This window comes from Talpa europaea (assembly GCF_964194135.1).
Source record: "Talpa europaea genome assembly, chromosome: 6".
Taxonomy (NCBI): domain Eukaryota; kingdom Metazoa; phylum Chordata; class Mammalia; order Eulipotyphla; family Talpidae; genus Talpa; species Talpa europaea.
The window spans coordinates 25,872,851-25,896,922 of record NC_140072.1 but is presented as its reverse complement, the minus strand read 5'-3'; the positions used below and the strand labels follow the sequence as shown (position 1 = coordinate 25,896,922).

Sequence of the window (24,072 nt, the reverse complement as noted above, 5' to 3'; positions counted from 1 at the left end):
TTATGTGATGATAGTATCATCACTTGTTTTGCTATATTGTCACTTGACCACTAGATGGCAGAGGTGTCACCTGAAAAACCACTCACCATTTCTTTTGCATGATGAAATGGCCTAATGATCACTTCTGCTAATGTATCTTATCATAAAGAAAGGCATGACTATTTGTGCATATTATGTATATATCATATCTTCTCTATCCATTCATTTATTGATTGATGCTTAGATTGTTTCCATATCTAGCTTACTGTAAATAATATGCAGTGAATATAGGGGTGCAGATATTTTTTCAAGTAAGATATTTTTCAAGTGCAGATATTTTTTCATTTTCTTGAGATAAATACCTAGAAATAGAATTGTTGAATCATATGGTGGGTCTATTTTCAATTTTTGGAGGAAACTCCATACTGTTTTCCATAATGGCTATACCAACTTATAGTCTCACTGACAGTGATGACATTCTGCTAACACTTGTTATTTTTTGCCTATTTGATAAAGTTATTCTGACAGCTATGAGGTGATGCAGTCATTTTGTATTTGATTTGATTTGTATTTCCCTGATGATTAGTATCTGGTGCCATCTATAGGTCTGCTGTGGATATGTCTATTTAAACACTTCATTTTTTAATTAGATTGGTTTTTTTGTTATTGAGTGAAGTGAGTTCTTTATATATTCTGCCTAATTATCCTTTATATAATATACAATTTGTGACTATCTTCTTCTGTTCAATAGGTTGCCTTTTCATTTTATTGATGATTTCCTTTGCTATGCAGAAGCCTTTTACTTTGATGTAGTCCTATTTGTTTATTCTTGCTTTTTTCTTCTTCTTTTTGGAGCCAGATTTAAAAAAAAAAGGCATTGAAAGCCCCCTTCAAGGAGCTTATTACCAATGTTTCCTTCTAGTTTCATGCTTTAGGTCATTTATATGGTCAAAATTTAAGATCTGTGGGAAGACAAGATTTATATTTGCCCTTGAGGAATTGTGGCAAAGGCAGGTTTCAGATAACACGTTGGATTTATAAAAGGCCTCCTTCCTATAGATATTTCTTTATTTCTTTTTGACAACATGCCTGTCTGAAGTTTGCATTTTATTTTATTTATTTATTTTTTTAGAGGCATGTTTTATTTATTTATTTTGTTTGTTTATTTTGTTTATACATGCACTGGGTACAGTCAGAAGCGCGGGAGGGTGAGAGAATTCACCAGAGCCAGAGCAGGGAGCAGAGCAGGCAGAAGGACCTAAGTACACTGCTGAGGGGAGCAGCGAGCAGCAGGAGAGGTCTGCGCGCCATGTGGGACCCTCCTCCGGTGGCCGGGGAGCAACCAGCACTCAACCGCTGCGCCACCGGGGAGGCCCTGAAGTTTGCATTTTAATGGGCTGACTCAGATAAGGATTTCTGAAGAAGACCAGGGAGAATCACTGACTGGGCAAGACTTTGAAATACTTTTAGAGCTGCACTTTCTGGTCTTGCAAAGGTTTATATGATAAAATTTTCCAAAAGGCTTTGATATAAGCTACCAAATTTATGACTGTAGAGTTAAAAATCCTTTCAAATATTCTGTCAGGTTTCAGCTGGAACCAGTAAAAAATATTTCTGGCAGTATGAGACAATTCCACAGTCTCAATCTAAAGCTACTGCATAGACAATCAAAAGAAAGATTAAGACATTTCCCCAAAGGCTGGCAATAGACCCTACCTGTTACCCATATTTCAGTCTAGTCATAACCAGCTACAAATAGGGTACAATTCTATTTGCATCCCCAAATATGGCCATTTCTGTTGTGTGGCCATATTTGGGGGACCAAGTCAAGTTTTTAGGACACAAAGAACAAGGTGAAAGGAAAACCTCATTGACTCTTTATGACAAACAACACAAAAGACAGAGAGGGGTGGTTCAGCCAAATGAGGACAAGAAAGGAGTGCAAACTCAGAGGCTTTCTTATCTCCTTTTAATTATTTAGTGACCTCAGTCAGTTTTATAATAGTATTCTGGAGGGACACAATTTTAGAATCTTGGTATCTTTTGGAGGTTTTACATACCAATAAAAATAAGGTTCCCATTCAATTTGTTTGGTTTATTAATCAGTGGTTTACATATTCAGGGAAAAAAAGAGAATTTTTAGAAGCTCCAAGGAGCCCCAAAGTAGCTATAATGACTATAATTTTAAGTCATTTTTAGAATTTTCCCATCAGGTTAAAGATTTGCAAAGAGCAGAGAAATCATAATTTTTTAACATAAATCCAGCTGGAGTTTCCAAAGGAGGCACATACTATGGAAGAAACTGGCAAGAGAATGACAATAGGGAAATGAACTCCTTAATTTAGAGCACTCATCAGGATTCTGAGATTTGCAGTCCCTGTGTGTTCATTAGGCAGGGACATATCCTGTTACAGGAACGCTTATCGCAAGTTCCAGCAGCTAAGTGCCTGGCTCAGGGACTTCCTGCTACCAGTTCTAGTCCTTTCCTCCACTGAGTAGGGCTGACTTTTGTAATAGGAGATTGTTGGAATGGTGTGTGACTTTTGTGGTTAGGCCATAAAAGTCAAAGAAGCTTCTATATTGTTCTCTCTCGATCATTCTGGGGAAGGCCAGCCACTGTGTTGAGATTGCTCAAGGAGCCTGGGTTCACCAAGAGGGGAACTGTGGTCTCTGGTCCAAAACTAGCAGCACTGAGTTAAGTCATCTTGGAAGAGAATCCTCCAACCCCAGTTACACCTTCTGATGACTGCATGAAAGCCCCATGGCTAGAAAACTTAGCCAAGTTGCTAATGAATTTCTGACCCAGAGAAACTGTGATATGATAAAACTGTTTAGAGTGGTTTAAGCCATAACATTTTGGATGTAATTTATGCAGTGATACATAAACAATAGAAGTACTTTGCTTACTTTCAGGGACTTGATGACATATTAACATAAAATATCCAGTAATTCCATGTTAAACTGTAAATTAATCCCACTATTCTTCTGTTGAAATGACCTTCCATTTCAGAGAACAAAAACCTTATAAGGGACTGCAAGTTTTTACATGATTTAAATCCCTTTTGTCTTATTCCTTAAAACCTGTCCCCTTGTTCAGTTGGCTCCAGCTACACTGCCCATGCTATTCATCACACAGGCTAATTCCTGCCCTAACACCTAAGCATTGCCTGTTCCCTCCTTATGGGATGCGTTTGCTCTGGGTGACCATCACATCTCTCTCTTTCTCTCTTTTTTCTTAAGATTTATTTATTTATGCATATAAGACCTAGGGTACAGACCAGAGGTGGGGGTGGGGGTGAGATGATTCACCAGAGACAGTGGAGAACAAAACAGGCAGACTGACTGAAATACACTGCTGAGGGAAGCAGCAGCAGGAGACACCAGAGGTCTGCTGCACCATGTAGGTTTCTCCCTGGCCGGCTGGGGATCGAACTTGTGCTTCAGTGGCTGCGGATTCCTTCATAGGTTGTGTCTTAACCATCTGGGCCACTAGGGAGTCCCCCCTCTTATTCAATAAGGCTTACCCTGACCACTCCATTTAAAATAGCAACAATTACCTCCCCTCTCACTTTACATTCTTATTTTTGTATAGCAGTTCTCACTTTTCACACACACACATATATATATATATATATATTTTTTTTTTTTTTTTTGGTGTGTGCCTGCTAGCCCACTCCTTCATTGTGTGGGATGCAGAGTCACAATGATCACCTCTTCTTTTCACATGGTTGGGCCAGAAGAAAAACAATGGTTGGGATCATTGATGGTTATGTAATTATCTCAAAGGGCCTGATACAGCATACATTAAAAAACAAACAAAAAACCAAAAACCCAACAGTTAAAATAGTTTAGGAAACTGGAATAAATTTTCGCAACAAATGCATCCACGTCTATTTCCTAATCATGCCCTCTGCCCCAGTTTTCTAGCATAGTGTTCTGTGTCTACTTATTTTGTTTTTAAAGGGCTGTTTTTATATTATGTATTCTGTGAAATATATATCCTAAACGGGACAACTTTCAAGGTAGCGCCTGGCGAGATGCCCTGACAATGAGGCTCATTAACTATATATCCTGAATGAATAAATGCACTCACGCATAAGTCAGCATGTTTCAACACTTGTCATTTTAGCCCAAATTCTTACAATGGCTTGCCTTCGCTACACGCCCCACCAGTACCCAGTCTGGAGGGCTAAGTAGGGCCCTCGTTCCCACTGCCTGGAGTCTGTTTTCTCCCTGTCTCAGTCCACAGTAAGGTGAGCGGGAAAAGGGTGGCGTGTTTGGTGGAGCAACAGGGGCGTGGAGAACTCAAACTAGGCTGGTCCAAAGAGAAAGAGGCGGTTCCGACCGACTACGTTCCCTCTAGCGAAGCAAGCGAGGCTCTATTACTTTTTAAAGCCAGGTCTAACAAGCCCACGCATGTTGATGACATCACGACCCTCCGGATTCCTGATTGGAGGAGCGCGTTTGCTCAACTCTCGCGATTCCTTGTGCGGCCCCCGAGCTTCCCTCCCTTCAACTTGACCCGGTAGTCATCAGTCCACGCTGCGAGCCACGGAGACACCGTAGAACTACATCAGCTTCCGGGAATCATCTAGACGGCTGCGACTTGTTCTCAGACGCCCACGGGCACGAGGTTTGGCTCCCAGGCATCCTGCCTGGCTGACCTGCGGTGGCGCGGGACTCCTCCACAGCTCCGCTCGGCCACTTTGCTAGCGTCGCCAGGTGATTCACATGTCCCATCCTTTAGCATCGCGAGAGTTTCCGGCTGTGCAACTGATTTCCCGTCGCCTAGGTCTCCATGGAGACCGCGTCTTAACCTTTTTTTTAACCTGTCATTCCCTGAGCGCCACGTGGTTGGAACGGCTTAGAGAATGTGGGAATCAGCCAGAAAAGTGTAGCTGCAATGAAGCAGCGTTCAAAGGGCATCAGCGAGCGAGACCCAGGAGTGTAATTTACGGAGCCTCTTCTGGCCATTTTAGTAGTGCTTTACGGTGGGCACGGTTTTTCCCTCTGGGGGAGGCGCAGTTCATCAGGACGAACGTTTATTGATCCCGTTGAGCACGGCTAAACACCGAGACTATTTTTGTGGAGTCTTGAGGCATCCAAGAACAGGCCCTGTGGCATACTTGCTCACTGTTATCCAGAGAATAGTGTCTCCAGTTATCTGACTCCCTCCTAAACGTTGTATAGTGGTCACCTACCTAGGAAGTGATCCCCAGTGAATGCTGGATTGATTTTTTTACATAGCAAATGAACGTAGGTTCCTTAATGTCAGTACTAGCTTATCACTTAGATGTAGAATGTATTTTCGGATCAGGTAGACCACCTTTCTGCCATACATCCTTTCTGGAACATCTCTCACAAATATTAATTAATTAATTCGTTTATTCCAATGATATATATCAAGCACCGAATGCACGCCAGGCATTGTTTTAGGAATTGAGAAATGAAACAGTGAACAAAACATGCAAGTTACTGCCTTCAAGGCATTTACTACTCCTGGAGACCAACGATGCACAAATAAACAATTTAATGTAATTTCAGGTAATAGTAAGTTCTATGAGGAAAAAGTAGTGGAAATGGTGCATATGGGATCAAGAGTGGTGGCATTTTAGTTAGAGTGGTCACAGAAGGCTACTTTTAGGGGATGGTGTTTAAGAGAATTGAATTATAAGGAGTCAGCCTTGCAAACATCTGGTGGAACAAGCATTGATAGGCAGAGGTATGAGGAAGTGCAAAGCCCCTGAGATGGTGAAGAGAAGATTGATTTGAGATGAAGAGCAGAGGAAGGCAGAAATAGATTATTTAGAGCCTTTAAGGGGTTTTATTCTAGGCTTAATTGGAAGCCCTAGGAAAATTTTAAGGAAGAGTAATTTAGATTTGATTGGGGTTTTTGAAACATTGTTTTGATAAATGGACTCTTCAGAAGCAAGGGTAGAAGAACAGTTGGGGTGCTGTTGCCAGAATCCAGTTGTAAGGTGTTCATTCAGCTTCTGTTATAAATCTTCCTTGCAGTAACTACTGTTAATTCCATTTAAAATGGGTGTAAAGAAGAAGAAAGAAACGCAAGTTATTGCATTGACCATTTGTCATCAGGACCTTGAAACCTTGAGATGTGAGTGATGTCTGACTTCATTTATTTCTTCTGTAGGTTGCAAACATTTTTACCTCTAGGACTTCATATGTCATAATATTCAAACATTTGCTTTTTAATAATTTTTCCATGTTCTTTACATTCAGTTCTGTCTGTAAAATGTTTTTCTTAAAAGTCTTCAAACTAAGTTTTTTTTTTTTTTGATTTATAAACTTTAATTTTATGGGCTGCATATCAAAGTTGAACTCATTTGTATATTGTTAAATCAATGAGTTTTTTTTTTTTGTGTGTGTGTTATACAGCTTTGGCTGATGTGGAAGGGAAAAGTCTAGCTTCCTTGCTATTACATTGTGTGCAACTCACGGATGGAGTGTCACAAATCCATTATGTTAAACAGGTAAGGCTAAATTGATATTCTTGGCTGCATCTTGAAGATTATCATGCTGTTGTGGACTTTTAAAATGAACTGACAATTTTTGGCTTGTGATTACTTAATATCAATATATCATTAAAAAAAAAAGGGTTCTGGGCCTCGCCTGGTGGTGCAGGCGGTTGAGCGCAGTGCTGTGAAGCTGTCCACAGCTCTGCAGCGCAAGTTCGATCCCAGCCGGCCCGGCGAGGGTCCCACATGGCGTGGCAGACCTCTCCTGTCTCGCCCGCTGCTCCCCTCAGCAGTGTATTTTGTCAGTCTGCCTGTTCTGCTCCTCGCTGTCTCTGGTGAATACTCTCACCCTCCTGTGCATCTGGCCTGTACCCCGGTTCTTGTATAAAAAATCTTTAAAAAAAATAGAGTTCCTCCCTACCCTCTTTGGTTGTATATCTTAATTCAAAGTAGCAGTAGAAGCCACATTCAGGCTTCCTTTGCCATTTGGTGATGTAAGTAGGATAGTGAGATAATGGAATACCTTTTTTGTGGAGATACATTTTTATTAATTATTTCTGTTAATCTGAATTTTCAGCACTTCTTAGCAGGCACATGAATGTTAATTTAAAATGTATAGCTTTCTTTATTAGTATTTCAGTATTAGGATTTACCATTTGAATGCACATAATTTTTTTTGGGAAACAGATGCATTGTTGATTTTTTAATGGTGCTACAAAATTCCTGTATCTTGTCATAAATAAGTCTGTAATGAAGTTAATAAACATCTCAGAAAAGATGGGCTGGTAGATTAAAGGAGGAATTGGGAAATTGCTTAATTAATTAAATCAGTGTCTTTAAGAATGTACTGTGGTGGGCCTCCCTGGTGGCCCAGGCAGTTGAACGCAGCGCTGTGAAGCTGAAGCTGTCTGCAGCCTCAGCAGTGCTGGTTCGATTCCCGCTGGCCTCAGAGCAACCCACGTGGCGCAGCAGATCTCTCCTGCCTCACCCAGGGGTCCCCTCAGCAGTGTATTTCATCAGTCTGCTTGTTCTGTTCCCTGTTCTGTCTCTGGTGAATCCTCTCACCCTCCCACACATCTGGACTGTACCCTGTCTCTCGTATAAATATAATAAATCTTAAAAAAAAAAAAAAATAAGAGAATGTACTGTGGAAAATGTTTCACATTGTAGTTGAGACTTGAAAGAATATTTCAAACCATGTTAACTTTGCTGAATTTGATATTCAAGAAAATTACATGACTTTTGAATTTTTTCATTATAGATTGTTCCTTTACTGGAGAAGGCAAATAAAAATGTCATATGTGATCCCACTATTCAAAGTTGTTTGGATATTTTGGCAGGCATTTATCTTTCTTTGAGTCTAAAGAATCCCTTGAAGAAAGTCTTGGCAAGGTAAGGAAAAAAAGAAGGGAAGTTAGGCATTATAAATGTCCACTTTGACCCAAAGTAACTGGTACTTAAAGTTCCTTTCATGGTTTGGTAAAACTGAACTGAGATATATAATTTCATTCATGTGGTTTCTTCTTGGTTTTATTTTATTTGTTTATTACAACTCTGTTAAACTGTAAAACCCTTTCTTAGGTTCATAGGCCTTCATAATAACAGGCTGTGGGCTGTAGTTTGCTGGCCTGGTTTAGGCCATTTACATTTAAGTGCACTTATTGTTTAAATTTAAATCTATTACCTTGCTAGTCTCTATTTGTCCCATCTATTCTTAGCTTAAATATATTAATTACATAGGCAATACAGTAATACATGCTTGATATAAAAACTGGAAACATAGAAAAACACAAAATAGAAAGTGGGCCTTCTGTCTCACTATTTTTGTCCTCTCTTACTTTCCATAGTAAGCCTGATCACTTAACATATTGGTATCTATCTATCTAGACCTTTAGGTTTGTGGGTGATGTATTTTCGTTTTGACTTTTTTTTCCATGAGTGGGATTGTACGCTACATATTGTTTTGTAGCTTGTTTTTTCACTAAAGAATGCCTGAGATATTTTCACGTCAGTGTAGTCCTTATTCTCTTTTACCTTATTGTAAAGAAATGCAATGTAAAATTGACGATTTTTGAGTATATGGTTAAGTAGTGTTAAGTATATTCACATTGTTGTGCAGTGAATCTCTAGATCTTTTTCCTCTCACACTACACTTTCCATATGGAGAAGCACATATCCCCAAGTTTTAAGTAGTTCATCTTTCCCACGTTCTTGGAATACCACCTTGTTCTATTATTTGTTCCTGGTAAACACAAGTTTGATTTTATAATCTCTGTATTTATATACCAACACACAGTGCTTGATAGTATGGCTAATTATGTTCAAGAAAAGTCATTCCTCTGGCAATTCTTCTTCAGAATATGCCTATTTTTGAATTTTTTTTCCTTCTAAAAATGCCTTAGAACAGTTTAGTCAAATTTAAAAAATTGACTACTGGTTTTGATTTAGATTGAGGTAAATTTGATCTTAATTTTAATTTATCCTTTCAATAAATATTTATTGACTGACCACTATGTGTCTGATGTTCTTCTAAGCATTGTGGAAGCTGAGTAAAACATTGGTTACATTCTAAGAGGAAGATGGAAAATTTACTAAGCAGAATATGTTGGATTAGATGGTGTGAGTATTGAGAAAAATAAAGCAGAGAAGTGAAAAGGGGAACCCTAAAGATGCAGTGAGAGTTACAATTGAAATTATATTGGCCACTTTAGAGATCTTTGCTTAAATATCATTCATAAAATGATACTGAGATTGACTCGATGGGCCAAACCAGTGATGTCTGGGTTTATTTGAGGGAAGAGTATTCCAGGTGGAGGAAATAGTGAGAGCAAGGGGTCTGGTGTGTTGCTCGAAAACAGGAAGGCATGTAGCAAGAGCCTAGTGAGTAAGGATGGGGATGAGGTCGGGCAGCTAATGGTGGGGTCAGAATGTCTAGGGTCTTTAAGTCATTGTAAACACTTGAGTACTACTTTGACAGGGACACTGAATGATTTGAGCCAGAGGAGTAGGTATGGTGTTTTAGTGATATCAATAATTTCACTCTGTGTGCTATATGTAACCTAGTCTCCTCTTGTCTCACAGGAACTCTCGTTCTACCTTCTTTTGGGCTTTTCTTCCTTTGCTCACTTTTTTTTTTTTTTTTTTTTCTGGAGAGTCTGCAGGATGGAAAGGAAGCAAGATAGAAGCAGGGAGACTAGATGAGAAATAATAAACCAGAGATTTCCAGTGATAGTTGTGAAGTTAGAATTTTTCTGACTGCATTTTGAAGGTGTAGTTCAACATTCCTTCATTTGTATGTTTCCCCACCTCCCTCATTTACCCATGTACTACAAGTTGTCAGATTTTTAATATGTGGTTCTCTTTCTAGCTCACTAAATGGCCTACCTGAATTTTTTCTAACTGAAGCCACACAGAGTTTTACTTCTCGTCTTCAGAAAGAATTGAATACTACTGATCTGTACTCTTATAGGAAAGTAATTGACAATATATCTTCCTGTTTGGAGAATTTTAACTTGGGTAAGCCCATTCTTTTATAGTACTTTCTTTAGCTACCACCTGTTATTGTTTAAAAATGATGTGAATTTTGGTCATGAACCTCCTTATTGTGTTATTTTCTCCTCCACAGGTAAAGCCAGTGTTAATAATCTTCTTACAAATGGTAAGTCCTATTATTTTGTTTTACTGTGAGAGGTGAGTGTGGTAGGAGTCATTTTGGAACTGATTCTCTAACTCTTGTGGTTGGGTAGAGCATCAAAGGTGCCTAAGGTGTCCCACGTGCCTTCCTTTCAAATTTCTACTTCTACATTATAAGGTCACTCCAGGTAACAGTGACTTGAAATATTTCCTTGTACTGAGGTTAACATTCGGTTTCCAATTCTAGTTTGTCATTACATTCTTTTTGTTTCAGTGCTGCATTTTCTGCAGAGGAGTTTAATCGAAATCTCAGAAGAAAACAGGCAAGTGCAAAATGTTTGCCTGCTTGTGTGTGTCTGTGTGCACACTTGCAGTTGTGCGTTGTTTGTGTACAAAGGACAATTTAAAAAAGATTCCAGTATGTGCTCCTTCCTCTCCATTAATGTTAGACCTTATTATGTAAGTTAATTTTTTAGAGGTTTAATATTTAATTTAAAACTATCACATAAATTATTATGAGGGTAAGTGAGAAAGAAAAGAGCTCTCATCTCCACTCGAGTGTTCCATTTTTGTAGTGCCCTGTTCATATTTCATGGATGAAGTATCCTGTGTTATGTCTGAAATATTGATGACAGTTAGTATTTGTTTAAGCTTTTTTTTTATCTCTACGTAGTCTCTCTTCCAAGTTGCTTTTTTCTCTTGGCTGCCTTTGGTCACTGTGTTTGTGGCTAGACTCTTTCCTCACAAGGCTTGGCTGAGCACTTTTATTTGAGAATGAGGGCCTGAGAATTGATTTGTATCTGTGTGCATGCATGTAGCGTTGATTGTAGGTTTTATTGAAGGATAGTTTAGGTGGGCTATTTCTTTGGGGAACCTCTGATGTCAATATCTCTAGGACTTTTTGCATGGAGGGCAGCTTTGCCGTGGAAGAATCTTGCCAACTATTATCCTGATATTCTGTTTGCTGAGTGAGGGAAAGAAGCTGAGATCTTGGCATTTGATATTCATTGTGTGTATATTTATGTAATTCTGTTTCAATGTGGTACACTGTCTTGTCTGTGTGTACTATCTTCCTGTTTAGATAACTGCTGTCCTACCTTCTCTAGAGGTAAACCAGTTGTTTGCTGACCTTGAGGTGTAATCCAGAGTTCTTATTCTTGAACAGACTTGTAGTCAAGTTTTCTTTTTGTTTCAGCCTTATCTTTATCTTCATATCAAGGAGTATTAGATGCAATGTTTTAAGTCTTTTTGGGACTGCAAATCAGATTGCTCTGGGTTTATTCTCTGACTTAGTATTCACTTTTTTTGGTGCTGCTAAGTCATTTATCACTTTTTTATCTTCTTTGTAGCATCTAAAATTTAATTATTGTCTTGTTTTCTGCTGCCCTTGTGGCTTATGTCTTTATGTTTTATTTTATTGTTTTTTAAAAAATTTGCATATAATAACTGGGGTATAGGCCAAAGGTGTGGGGAGATGAAAGGATTCACCAGAGACAGAATGGGGAGCAGAACAGGTGGATCTACTGAAATATACTGCTAAAGGGAGCAGGTGAGACAGGAGAGGTCTGCTGTGCCATGTGGGTTAGTTCCCTGGCCAAGGATCAAACTTAGGCCTTAAAGATGATAGTGCTGAGACTTAACCCCTAGGCCACCAGGGATGCTCCTGTCTTTTTATGTTTTAAATCCCTTCACTGTTGGCTTGGGGAGGTTCTGGGAGAATAGAAGTCATATCTATGTGCCATCTGTAACCTAGTCTCCTCTTGTCTCACCAGGAGCTCTCTCTCCATCTTCTTTTGGGCTTTTATTCCTTTGCTCACCTCTGTAGTGTGTGTTGTATCTTTTTTTCCTGTTTATTATGGCTGTTTAATATCATCCACATTTTGTTATCAGCTGCCATCTCTAATCTTATGATTCTTGAGTTTTTCACTGAAAATGAGATCTCTCCCCTGAGTGGTAAACTCCTGTAGTCCTTTTGTGTCTGACTTATTTCACATGTTTTCTTTTTCTTTTTATTTTAGACTAATAATAATTTTTGACCAAGCTTTTGTTCCCTCTTCTTTTTTTTTCCTTTTATATAAATTTTTTACATCATTTTTCATTTTTGTACAATGTGTGCATTTTCATATTGGTTAGAGTCCCCATACAATTCCCACCCCCCCTTGTTTTGATCCTACTCCCTCCTACTCCCCCTGTAGTGTAGCTCTAGTTTCTATTTGCTTATTGATTTTGATTTTCACTTTATTATAATTAGTCTTTTTCCTGGCCCCTTATTTAGATTTTCTAAATTCCTGCTATGAGTGAGACCATCTGGTATTTTTATTTTTCCTTCTGGCTTATTTCACTGTGCATGATCCCTTCCAGCTCCATCCATGTTGCTGCAGATTGCATGAGTTTATCTTTTTTGATTGCTGAGTGATATTCCATTGTGTATGTGTACCACATCTTCTTGATCCAGTCATCTATTTTTGGGCATTTGGGTTGTTTCCATAGCTTAGCTATTGTAAATAGTGCTGCTATAAACATAGAGGTGCAGGTGCCCTTTTGAATTAACTTTTCTGTGTCCTTTGGGTAAATACCTAGGAGTGGAATTGCTGGATCACATGGAAGCTCCATCTTTAGCAGGTTGAGGAATCTCCACACAGCTTTCCATTGTGGTTGGACCAGTTTGCACTTCCACCAGCAGTGCAGGAGAGTTCCTTTTTCTCCACATCCTCACCAACATTTGTTGTTGCTAATTTTTTTTAATATGTGCCATTCTCACTGGTATCAAATGGTATCTCATTGTAGTTTTGATTTGCATTTCCCTGATTACAAGTGATGTTGAACATTTTTTCATATGCCTGTTGGCCATTTGCATTTCCTCTTTGGAGAAGTTTCTTTTTAGCTCTTCTGCCCATTTTTTGACTGGATTATTTACTTTGTTTTTGTTGAGTCTCATCAGCTCTTTGTGATCAGTCTTTTATCATTAGTGTTGTGTGCAAAAATTTTCTCCCCATTGGTGGGGTTCTCTTTGTGTTGGTTACTGTCTCTTTTGCTGTGTAGAAGCTTTTTAATTTGATGTAGTCCCAACTGTTTATCTTTGCCTCACTATAACTGCTTTGGATGATGTGTCTTTAAAAATGTTACTGAGGTGTATGTCATGTAGTGTTTCGCCTGTATTTCCTTCTATATATTTTATGGTTTCAGGTCTTATGTCTAGTTTTTTCATCCATTTTGAATTGGTTTTTGTGCATGGTGTGAGGTAGTAGTCAAGCTTCATTCTTTTGCATGTAGCAACCCAGTTTTCCCAGCATCATTTATTGAACAAACTTTCTTTGCTCCATTGCATATTCTTTGCTCCTTTGTCAAAGATTAGTTGACCATAAATTTGTGGGTTTATTTCTGTATTTTCTATTTGGTTCCATTTGTCCGTGTGTCTGTTCTTGTTCTAATACTATGTAGTTTTGATTATTATGGCTTTATAGTATAGTTTGAAGTCTGGGAGTGTATTTCACATATGTTTACAAGGTACATGTATTATCTGTAGTATATGTCAGAATTTCATTCATTTTTATGGCTGAATAATACTCCATTGGCTATATTTACCACATTTTGTTTATGCATTCACATGTTAATGAACACTTGTTGTTTCTATCTTTTGGCGAATGCAAATATTGCTGCTCTATACACTGCTTTATAAGTATGTGTTTGAGTCCCTACTTTTCGGTTCTTTTGGGCATATACCAAGGAATTGCTGGATCATATGGTAATTCTATTTTAACTTTTGAAGGAACCCCCAAATGTTTCCCCTGGCTTAAATTTAATATCATTTTTGTGTTCTGTTATGTGAGAATAGACTGAGAGGCCTATGGATAGAAACTGGGAGACCAGTGAGGAGACTATTGCAGTAATTTAAGGAAGAGATGAAAGTGGCTCAGCCAGGATAGCAGAAGTGGTCTGAATTTGGATATATTTTGAAGGTAGAACCAACAGGATTTTCTTACAGACAGGGTGAAGAAGACAGGAGTCAAGGATGATTACACAATTTTTGTAGACTAGAGGTGTAGACTGCCAGGTAAAGCAGTTTGGGGTTAAAGTTTATGTAGTTTGATATGTCTGTTAGACATGCAGGTAAAGCTATTAACTGGGGAGTTGCATATATAAGTCTGGAATTATAAAGAGAGGCTTGGGTGGGAGATAACAATCAGGGAATTATCAGCACACAGGATAATGAAAAAATTTGAGCTAGATATCAAGGGCATGAATTAGGTGGACAAAAGAAGAGGAATAAGAATGAGTCGTGGAGAGCTCTAACAAGGAGGTCAGAGCAAAGAGGAGGAACTGGCCAAGGTATCTGAGAAGGAGCCATCTGAAGGTATCTGAAGGAGAAAACCTAAAAGAACCTAGCATCTTGGAAGCAAGTGAAGCAAGTATCAAGATTTAGAAAGTATTCAAGTTTGTTAATTATGACATTTATTCTTGATCTGTTATTTTTATTCTAAAAGAGCAGTGAGGTTAGTCATTGCCTGAGAAAAGAGAAATATTAAGGTAAGTTAGAGTGTTGCAAATTTACAGTAGGTATCTCTATAATTGGGACATTTATGGGAATGGAAGAAAGAGGTATAAATGTCTACAATAATCTGAAATTGATTTTGGCCCTGTGAGGAATGTGTTTATTTTGAGAAGGATAGAAGTGGTAACATTTTTACTTGACCTTTCTTTTGTAATAATGGCTTTTCTTCGTTTGTAGAAAGTTTGCTGGAAATCATATTATTCAAACACAGTTGATGAATAACTTGTTAGTAGGCATTAGAGTGACAGTGATGTTAGTACAGAAAGTACAAGGTTTCCAGAGAATTCATTTGAAGACTTCCAGTTCTGCCACATGGCAAAGTATGTGTGGATTGCTGAGTATTTTCACCAAGTTTTTACATGATGGTAAGTGTAAAATCATACACATAATCATTATTTAATTGTCAATCAGTTTTTGCTAATGAAGATATGAAATATGATACTTTATGAGATGTGGAACTTCTCTTCCCCCAGCCCCTCAAAGTGAGGAAAAAGCTTGCTTTTTTCTTTCAAATGTACCAGTTGAGCAAGGGAATTGTTGAAGGACTTTTATAAGAGTGTGTTTGTGTGTGTGTATATTATACGCAAAAAAGAAATAATAATTTAAACTAATAATTGTAGTGTTGAAAAGCCACAGACTTTAAATAACAAAAGGAAATTCTTCAGAAGAAATTTCTGAATTTGGAAAAAAGATCTGGAAAGGTTGGGGTGACCATATTTCCTTAGCAGCAGGCATTACCTTCAAATGATGCCAGTAATCATGGTGAGACTGATTGTATTCCCCTGTTGTTAAAATATTTTAACATTTTAATATTTTAACATAATATTTTAACATAAAATATTTTAATATTTTAAAATATTTTAACATTAGAATAAAAATAAAGGATGGAGGGGGCACCTGTACAAGTCACAATTCTGTTATCCCTGATATCCAGAATGGATATTTACAGTACGTAAATCTTACCTCTGGTTGAGTAAACCATTATATTATTTTGTGTGCTGTCTCACAAACCAGATGCTAGAGAGAAAAAGCTAGCACTTCAGTTTTTGGTTGTTTTGGGGACACTGCCAGTGAGAGCAGAAATGTTTGTAATGAGCACTGATAGAGTATCTTTTCACAAGCCCTCAAATCATTTTAGGAAAAAGTACTAAGTGTGAGGTTGAGATGCAGAGGCAGCAGTGGAGGGGAAAGGACAGGCGGCGGTGTTGCTTGATGTGCCAGGAGGTGGCAGGCAGAGAGTCAGAGAGAGTGAATATTAGAGGAAAGGGGAAGGAATCACACTCATTGAATAGATATGTGCTGAGCATAAAAACTTTTACATTCATTATTCATTTAAACTTTATAAAAACTGTGTCAGGTAGGATTTATGTTTTCCTATTCTGCAGAAAAGAAAGCTGTGCTCCAGGAGGTTAAATAATTAGTCCAAGGCCTACCTAGGAAGTGGTTAAGCTAGAATTTGCATCTAGGACTCTGACCCTGCAGCATCTGCTTTTTCCACCATACCAGACTATCCCTCTTCATTAATAAATCCTCTCTATTTTTTGCCAAACAGATGATCTCTTACAGACAATTCAGAGTACATGTGGATTAGCTGTTATTCTTTTCATTAAGACTATGCTTGATCCACCTGAAAAGATTCCTGATTTGGTAAGTACATTTTATGTTTTGAATTTTACTTTATTGGTAGATATATTTTAAAGATATTTTCGAAGAATAGCAGTTGAGCGCTGGGTTGTGAAGCTGCCAGCAGCTTCTGCAGTGCTGGTTTGATCCCCGGCTGCTAACCGGCTACCGGAGGAGGGTCCCACATGGCGCTCAGACCTCTCCTGCCGCCCGCTGCTCCCCTCAGCAGTGTACTTTGGTCCTTCTGCCTGCTCTGCTTCCCTCTCTGGCTCTGGTGAATTCTCTCACCATCCTGCGCTTCTGACTGTACCCAGTGCTTGTATAAATAAATAAATAAATCTTTAAAAAAAAAGTTTGGGGATATGTAATAGGATAATATCCAACAAGAGGTAAATCATAGACAATATTATAAACCAACATTACTTTAATAAGTAATATAATTAGGAAAGTAAAGTTTTGAACATAAAATTTTCTTTTGCATAGTCAGAATTTTTCTGATGATCTTTTTTCTTATACTAAAAGTTCCAAAAATTCAGATAAAGATAGATGACAGTAATAGTCACTTGTAAACCCATCTCACAAAGATAATCATTATTAGTATTTTCTGTGTTTGCCCTTCTAGTTTTTTTTCTAGTGCTCTTTGTTCAGTTTATGATTATAAAAGATACTTGCAATATTAAAATTATGTATGTAGAGATTAATATATGGATAGATATAATTAATGCTGTCTGATAAATATGTACTTTTTGTTATAGATAATCCAAATTTTGTATTTGAGAATAGGAAGCATGAGATACTGAATTGTTCAGTGAATATAATTTTATGGTAATAAAATTGATTAATTTAGGCCACAATTATTTGCCAATAGAAGTGTTTCTGTATTATCTAGGAAATTATTTTGGCTCTTTATCTGAAAAACAGATATCTACAAGTCTGTGAAATCATGCAAGGCAACTATTGGATAAATTGAAATTTTTTATTTCTCAAATCCCTGCTAAAGACATTTAGCTAAGCTCATCCTCCTGCAGGTGGCAATGTGTTGTGCTTTATCAGGACTTTGAAACCAGCTAGATGGTTCACGTACTTAGATTTAATTTTTTTTTCTTTTGATAATAGAATTTTTTTCTCCTTTACGTTCAGCAGTATTTCCTAGGCTGTTTCCGGGATAAGAGATTTTTGTATTTATGTTTTGAAATATCTGAAAAGCTTGAGAGTCTTTTTATGTATTAACTGTACTATATTTTACAGATCAGTAGTTTGCTTCTCCGTTCAGTGGACTGCACCACCATCCCCGAGTGGTTTCTGAACTGCTGCAGGAACCTTTGTTGTGCCGATATCTCCCAGTCTGCTCTCCTATTCCTGTGCCAGGGGACACTCAGCATGTTGGATTGGCAGGATGGGATGATGGGCCCGAGTGGGGAGACCCTGCTGTTAGATACTGTGCATGTCCTGTTCACCCTGAGTACACAGTGAGTTCTGATGCTGCTGTCTCATTTTTTTTTTTTTTTGCTTGTCAGACATTTAAAAGATGGCAACCAAGCTAACATACTTAGTAATTCAATGAAAATCAATCAGGGTAATCTTCTGTTAAAAGGGAGATATGTGTAGGGAATGAAGTGGATATGAAAGTAGAACAGGAGACAATAGGATGATGGGAGGAAGAAAGTTACAGAAATTATTGGTGCAAATTAACCTGTAGTGAACTTTCTACAATTAGTTTTAACATTAATGATCTAATGCTAGCATTGAAAAACACTATAAAAATGTTTGTATGTATAGTGCTTTAGATTTTATGAAGAATTTTTTTTTTTTAAGATTTATTTATTTATGCATACAAGAACTGGGGTACAGGCCAGAGATGCGGGGGGAGGGGGTGGTGAGAGGATTCACCAGAGACAGAGTGGGGAGCAGAACAGTAATTTGTTCAATGGGTAATGTGAATTTTGGAAATAATAAAGCTTAGCTAAGAGTATATTGTTAATAGGCACCCAAATCAGAACTGAAAGCAGGTCCTCTGACTTCATTGGACTCTATTTTGTGATTTCTTTTTTTTTTTGGTGTTTTGCCATAACGCCTGAAAATGATCATATGCTTAAAATGTCAAATCATAGATGCAGCTGATAGCAGTAAACATGTAGATTAAGGAAGAAAAAACAATGTTCTAAAATAAGTTTTTACTTGTATTTTCAATTTATGTATTTTTTAATTGTGCATATTTTAAGGGAATTAAAATTTCTTTATTATATTTTACAATAGCTTTATTGAGATATAATATATATACCATATAAATCACCTATTTAAAGTGTGCAATCAATTTTTTTCAATATATTCACCTGGTTGTACAACTCTCATCACAATCAACTTTACAGTATTTTCATTGCCCTCCAGACAAGCCCCATTCCCCTAACTTTTCCCAACCCAAGGCCCTCAGTATTTTTAAAAACTCTTGTGAAACCATCATCATAATTAAAATAACTAACATATTCTGTTACCCCCAGAAGTTTCCTTGTGCCCCTTTTTGAATGTTTTTTTATAAGCTAGAGAGATTCATGCACAATTTTGAGCTCTGTGTTGACCATGTCATTTTTGTTGTAAATTTAATAATTAATGAATTTTCTGGTCATTCTTTGCATTTTATGTTTTAAGAGTCTAAATAATTGTAAGATGAATTTTCTTTTATTATGCAGTTTTATGATTGATATCATTCATTTTTCCTTAGGATCAAGGAATCTACTCTGGAGATGTTTCTGTCTAGAATTTTGGCTTCTTGGACTAATTCAGCCATACAAGTCCTTGAATCAGGTTCCCCAAGCCTAAAGGACAGTCTGAAGGGGAAGTCAACCATAGTTGGGAGACTTTTGGAATACGTCTATACCCATTGGGAACATCCACTGGATGCTCTGAGACATCAAACCAAAATCATATTCAGGAATCTTCTCCAAATGCACCAACTCACTGTAGAAGAGTCAGATTCTGAAGTGTCAGATTTGGCATCTGATCCTTTCATTATTGAACTGACCGAGAGTCTCCTGCAACTGGAATGGCATATCAGAGGAAAGTACACATGCCTGGGTTGTTTAGTAGATCACATAGGCATTGAGCCTATTTTGGCAATAGCTAAAACTATTCCATCACAAATCTTAGAGGTGATGGGGGACCAGTCATTGGTACCTTATGCAAGTGACCTCTTAGAAACCATGTTTAAAAATCATAAGAGTCATTTGAAATCCCAGGCTGTCGACAATACTTGGATTGATCAGTGGCATGAGACTTGGGTTTCTCCTCTCCTTTTTATACTCTGTGAAGGAAATCTGGATCAAAAATCTTATGTGATTGATTATTACTTGCCAAAATTATTGAATTGCAGCCCTGAAAGCTTAAGCTATATGGTGAAGATTCTCCAGACTTCTGCTGATGCTAAAACTGGTAAGAACATGAATTTTTGTTTTGGTAACTCTAGTTATGTTTTTACGTATAGGTAATTAGGCAGATGTTGACTATAGGTAAATATAAATGTTACCACTTCTATATATAATAAAGAAAGATCTACCAAAGGAGATTTCAGATCCAAATGAGTATTTGTCTACATATCTGAATAAAATTTTGTGGCTGAAGTAATTTCTGTTCGTGAAGGGGTGATTCCAGTTATGATTATAAGATTTCCTTTATTACTGGGCTTCATTCATTTTACCAAGTTTTTGTTACTTGGTTGTCAGACTGAAGTAAAGGTTATTTGTTTTATCTAATAGTTTAGTCAAGTGATTGAAACAGTAATTATAAATCGTTTTAGGCAAGGTTAAAGACTGGTAAATTGGTAGTAGCAAGTTTTTGCCTTTGGGAAAGAGATGAAAATAATTTAGAGGCATGACTTCAACAGCTGTCTGTAGTCATTTAAAGTAGGGATAAACATTCTATTAAAACTCAGGAAGGAATCACTGCTTTAAAGCATAGTTCAGACATTAATGTATAAAATGATGATCTAGACCCATCATGCAAATCTTAAAATTATCCTGTTTAATAAGTTAGAAATAGGGTACCTTACATTGCACTTAAAGAATACTTCCAACTAAAATAGTTAAACATTTTTCAGTACTTCAAGAGTAACCTTGAGATAATTGGAAAATTTGATTCCTGTACATGGAAATGAACCATTATTTATAATTTTTTCCAGGTTTTTTTTTTTAAATTTTTATTTATTTATTTGCACAAGAGCTGGGGTACAGGCCAGATTCGCAGGAGGGTGAGAGGATTCACCAGAGACAGAGCAAGGAACAGAATAGGCAGACTGACGAAATACACTGCTGAGGGGAGCAGCGGGTGAGACAGGAGAGGTCTGCCGCGCCATGTGGGATTCTTGCCGGCCAGCCAGGATCGAACCTGCGCTTCAGAGGCTGCGGACAGCTTCACAGCGCTGTGCTCAACCGCCTGTGCCACCAGGAGAGGCCCTTGTTTTTGTTTTTGTTTTTCCTTTTGTTTAGGGAAAGAAAAAAGTTTATTGAGAAGAAAAGGAACAGAAATAAAGTAATTTTTTCCAGTTTTATTGAGAAATAATTGGCATACATCACTGTATGTTAAGGGATATAATATGGTGGTTTGATTTGCATATATTGTAAATGTACTTGTAATTTTTAATAGCAATTATTTTTACCTTTTGGAGAAGCTATCCAAAGTTAGGACTCCAGAATCTGTTTTGATGTAAGGAAGTCTTTATTTTTATATCAAGGTGCCCTGTGAGCCAGAACTCCCTAACTCCTTGGGAGTGGCTGATGTTCTAGCCTGAAAATATCAAGTTCTTTATGACTCTCCTTTTAATGTCCTTTATCAGAAAGAAAAAGTAACTCCACAATTGCATAGAGGTTCATTCAGTATTTATTTTTTTTTTAAAAGATTTACTTATTTATTCATACAAGAACTGGGGTGGCCAGAGGTGTGTGTGGGGGGTGAGAGGATTCACCAGAGAGAGTGGGGAGCAGAACAGGCAGATGTACTGAAATACACTGCTGAGGGGAGCAGCGGGCAAGTCAGGAGAGGTCTGCTGCACCATTTGGGTTAGCTCCCTGGCCATCTGGGGATCAAACTCATGCTGCAGTGGCTGGTGATAGCTTGATAGCACTGTGCCTTTAACCCCTGTGCCACCAGGGAGGCTCCAGTTCATTCAGTATTTATTTTTAAAGAAATAGTGGTCTTTAGCCACTGAATGTTTTTCCTGTCCCTGCCCAAAGCTATTTTAATTTTTTTATTCATTTAAATTATTTCACCACCTGCTAGTTTTCCTGATTTACTATCCAGTTTATTTTCTAAGTATCAAGGAAAAAGTGAAAATATTAGCAAAATTCTGATTTAAGTTAGCAATAAGAAGATTCTGCTTACTTGAAATTATTGAGACCTGAACTGTTGGATCTTTGTATATAGTGAGTATATTATAATAGGAATTTTAATTCATGTTAGCTGGTAGTTTAAAATACATTTTTTAAATGTTTGAAATAGAGTATTAATTTGAAACATGAGAATTGTTGTTGCATGGCTCAGTAGTGCTCTTTGTTATGCTTTTGAAATAAGAGCAGTCTTTTCCATTTTTAGGGTCTTGTAATAGTAGAGGGGCACTGGGAGCGCTGATGGCATGTCTACGCACAGCTAGAGCTCATGGACATCTTCAGTCTACAAGTGATACCTGGCGGGACCTTGTGTCCAGTGCAAGAATAAAGCAAGGCTTAATTCATCAGTACTGCCAAGTAAGTAAACAAAAGAATTGGAGTTCTTACATTCAGTAGACTCCTGATTCATTTATTCATTTAGCAGTCCAATAAAGAGATCCTTTTATCTTGTGTTCAATACCATTTTAGGGGATCCATGAAGAGGATGAGTAGAAAGTGAAAAGTATAGACCTGGTATCATGCTGTTTAAAGTTTAGTTGAGGGAATAAGAAAACCTACATAAAGCAATGGAATTCCCTGGGAGGACAATGCAGGTACTCATTGTACCTTTATGTACAAGGACTTGGGAGGCTCAGAGTAGGCTGTGGTTGATAAAGTGATGAATGTGATCTGAGGAGAGGGAGCATGGGAGTGGCATGCAAAATGGAAGGACAAAATAAACACGGTCTTGAGGATGATTAAGGACATTGTGGCAGGAATGGAGTGTTTCATCCATTTCATGAAAGCCTGCAATGCTGGGCTGAAGACCTCCCATTTCATTCTGTTGGTAACTGAATCCCAGCCACTCTGGCTTCAGCAAGGAAGTGGCATTAATGGGAACAGGGATGCATTTCCAGGGTGGAAGAAAAGAAACCAGGAGACCAGTTAGATGTGCGTGCCATGTATCTAAGAGCAAAGAGACACAATATTGGGCTAAAGTGATCACTGAGAAAAGAGGAGAGAGAAGGAGATTGAACATTAGTATGAAATAAGAATCTTTAAGATTGTTGACTTAAAAAAAATACCCAGTTTACACATTTCATAAATAATTTTATAGTAAGTAACCACAAGAACTTGTTAGGTACCTTCTGAAGTACATATGGGTAAACTGAAGCTTACTTTCTTTTCTTTTATTTGCCTTTGTAAATAAATAAATCAGGTGGCTTGGGCTTCACTCATTTCATTGAAAAATTAATGTTTTATTGCTTGTTATATTTTAGGTGCGGATAGATACATTAGGCTTACTTTGTGAAAGTAATCGAAGCACAGAAATCATTTCCCCAGAAGAAATGCAATGGATTCAATTCTTTATCACATATAATCTTAACAATCAGTCTCCAGGAGTGCGGCAACAGATTTGTTCTCTTCTTAAAAAGGTAGACTTTCTCATCAGAAAGTATAGAAAAGTGGTGAATTTTGCCCTGGTATAAAGACGCCACATTTTGGGAGATTTGGGGAATAAAATGGTCATGGGTTTGGACGACTGCATCTCTTCATGGCCCATCTGTGAACTCTTCCATGAGCCCACAAAGTTTACATTTGAGATTAAAATCCATAATGAAAAGTCTTCCATTCTGGTGTAATAAATCAGCCTTGATCTTTTTTTTGCAAGAAGAAAAATCTAGTGCTGGAGTTTTTCAGGGTGTAAAGTATTTTAAGAAAACTTGTAAGCCAAGAAAGATGTCATTGTATATTTATAGTTTCTTTAAATACCTCATGAAATAGTTGTTATTGAATAATCAACTCGAGTTAATCAGATCATTTATGGGGTGAAGAGTTTCTATAGAAGTGAGTTTATCATCTTTAAGTTCATGCCTACCTAAAGGAAGTAAGAGAACTGTGGTTTAATGATTGTGTTTTCTGGTTTGTGGTATTATTTTGTTTTCCCTTGAAAAATATCACTGATAACGTTCTGTTAGAAAGAAACACTGTCAATATTAAGTTTTAAAACCAGTACTTTCCTTGCCTGACTAAAGAATTTAGAAACTTCTCCCTTTGCCTTTTAGACTGACATTTAAGTTTAATGTGGCTCACATTTGCCCTCATTTTTCTTTTGCTCAAAAGTTGTTTTGTAGGATACAGGAAAGTTCTCAGGCACTTTATAAACTGGAGCAAAATAAATCCAAACTTGAACCAGAGATTGAGCTAACCCAACAGCACCCTTCTGCTTCTTTACAGCAATATCAGGTAGGTGATATAGTTCTAAACAGTTGACTTTTAAGAAACCTGAAACAAGTTTGAGTAAGCATCAAAGGGAAATAAATGGAAGTCTGTTGGTAAATAATGTTTTTGTGCTTTTTTTCCCATCATGCTGGGTTTTATATAAGCCTTCTGGTGCTTTGATACTTCTTTGAAGATAGCCTGAGGTGTAGAACTAGTGGTGGACTTGCAGTCT

The 24,072-nt window shown here is 37.5% G+C and overlaps 1 protein-coding gene across 1 annotated transcript in view; it reads left to right on the top strand.

Moving 5' to 3' along the window:
• Nucleotides 1-6,018: 6,018 nt before the first annotated feature.
• THADA (THADA armadillo repeat containing) overlaps nt 6,019-24,072 on the top strand; it is a gene marked incomplete at both ends in the record, with an annotated part of 34,974 nt that continues 16,920 nt past the window's right edge. Inside the window, 13 exons of the mRNA XM_084234490.1 lie at nt 6,019-6,094; nt 6,376-6,470; nt 7,717-7,847; nt 9,823-9,971; nt 10,081-10,113; nt 10,363-10,415; nt 14,822-15,005; nt 16,193-16,287; nt 17,512-17,732; nt 18,983-19,713; nt 21,823-21,995; nt 22,898-23,053; nt 23,742-23,864. Coding sequence (XP_084090616.1) covers nt 6,019-6,094; nt 6,376-6,470; nt 7,717-7,847; nt 9,823-9,971; nt 10,081-10,113; nt 10,363-10,415; nt 14,822-15,005; nt 16,193-16,287; nt 17,512-17,732; nt 18,983-19,713; nt 21,823-21,995; nt 22,898-23,053; nt 23,742-23,864 — 2,220 coding nt within the window. The remainder of the gene's footprint in view (nt 6,095-6,375; nt 6,471-7,716; nt 7,848-9,822; nt 9,972-10,080; nt 10,114-10,362; nt 10,416-14,821; nt 15,006-16,192; nt 16,288-17,511; nt 17,733-18,982; nt 19,714-21,822; nt 21,996-22,897; nt 23,054-23,741; nt 23,865-24,072) is intronic.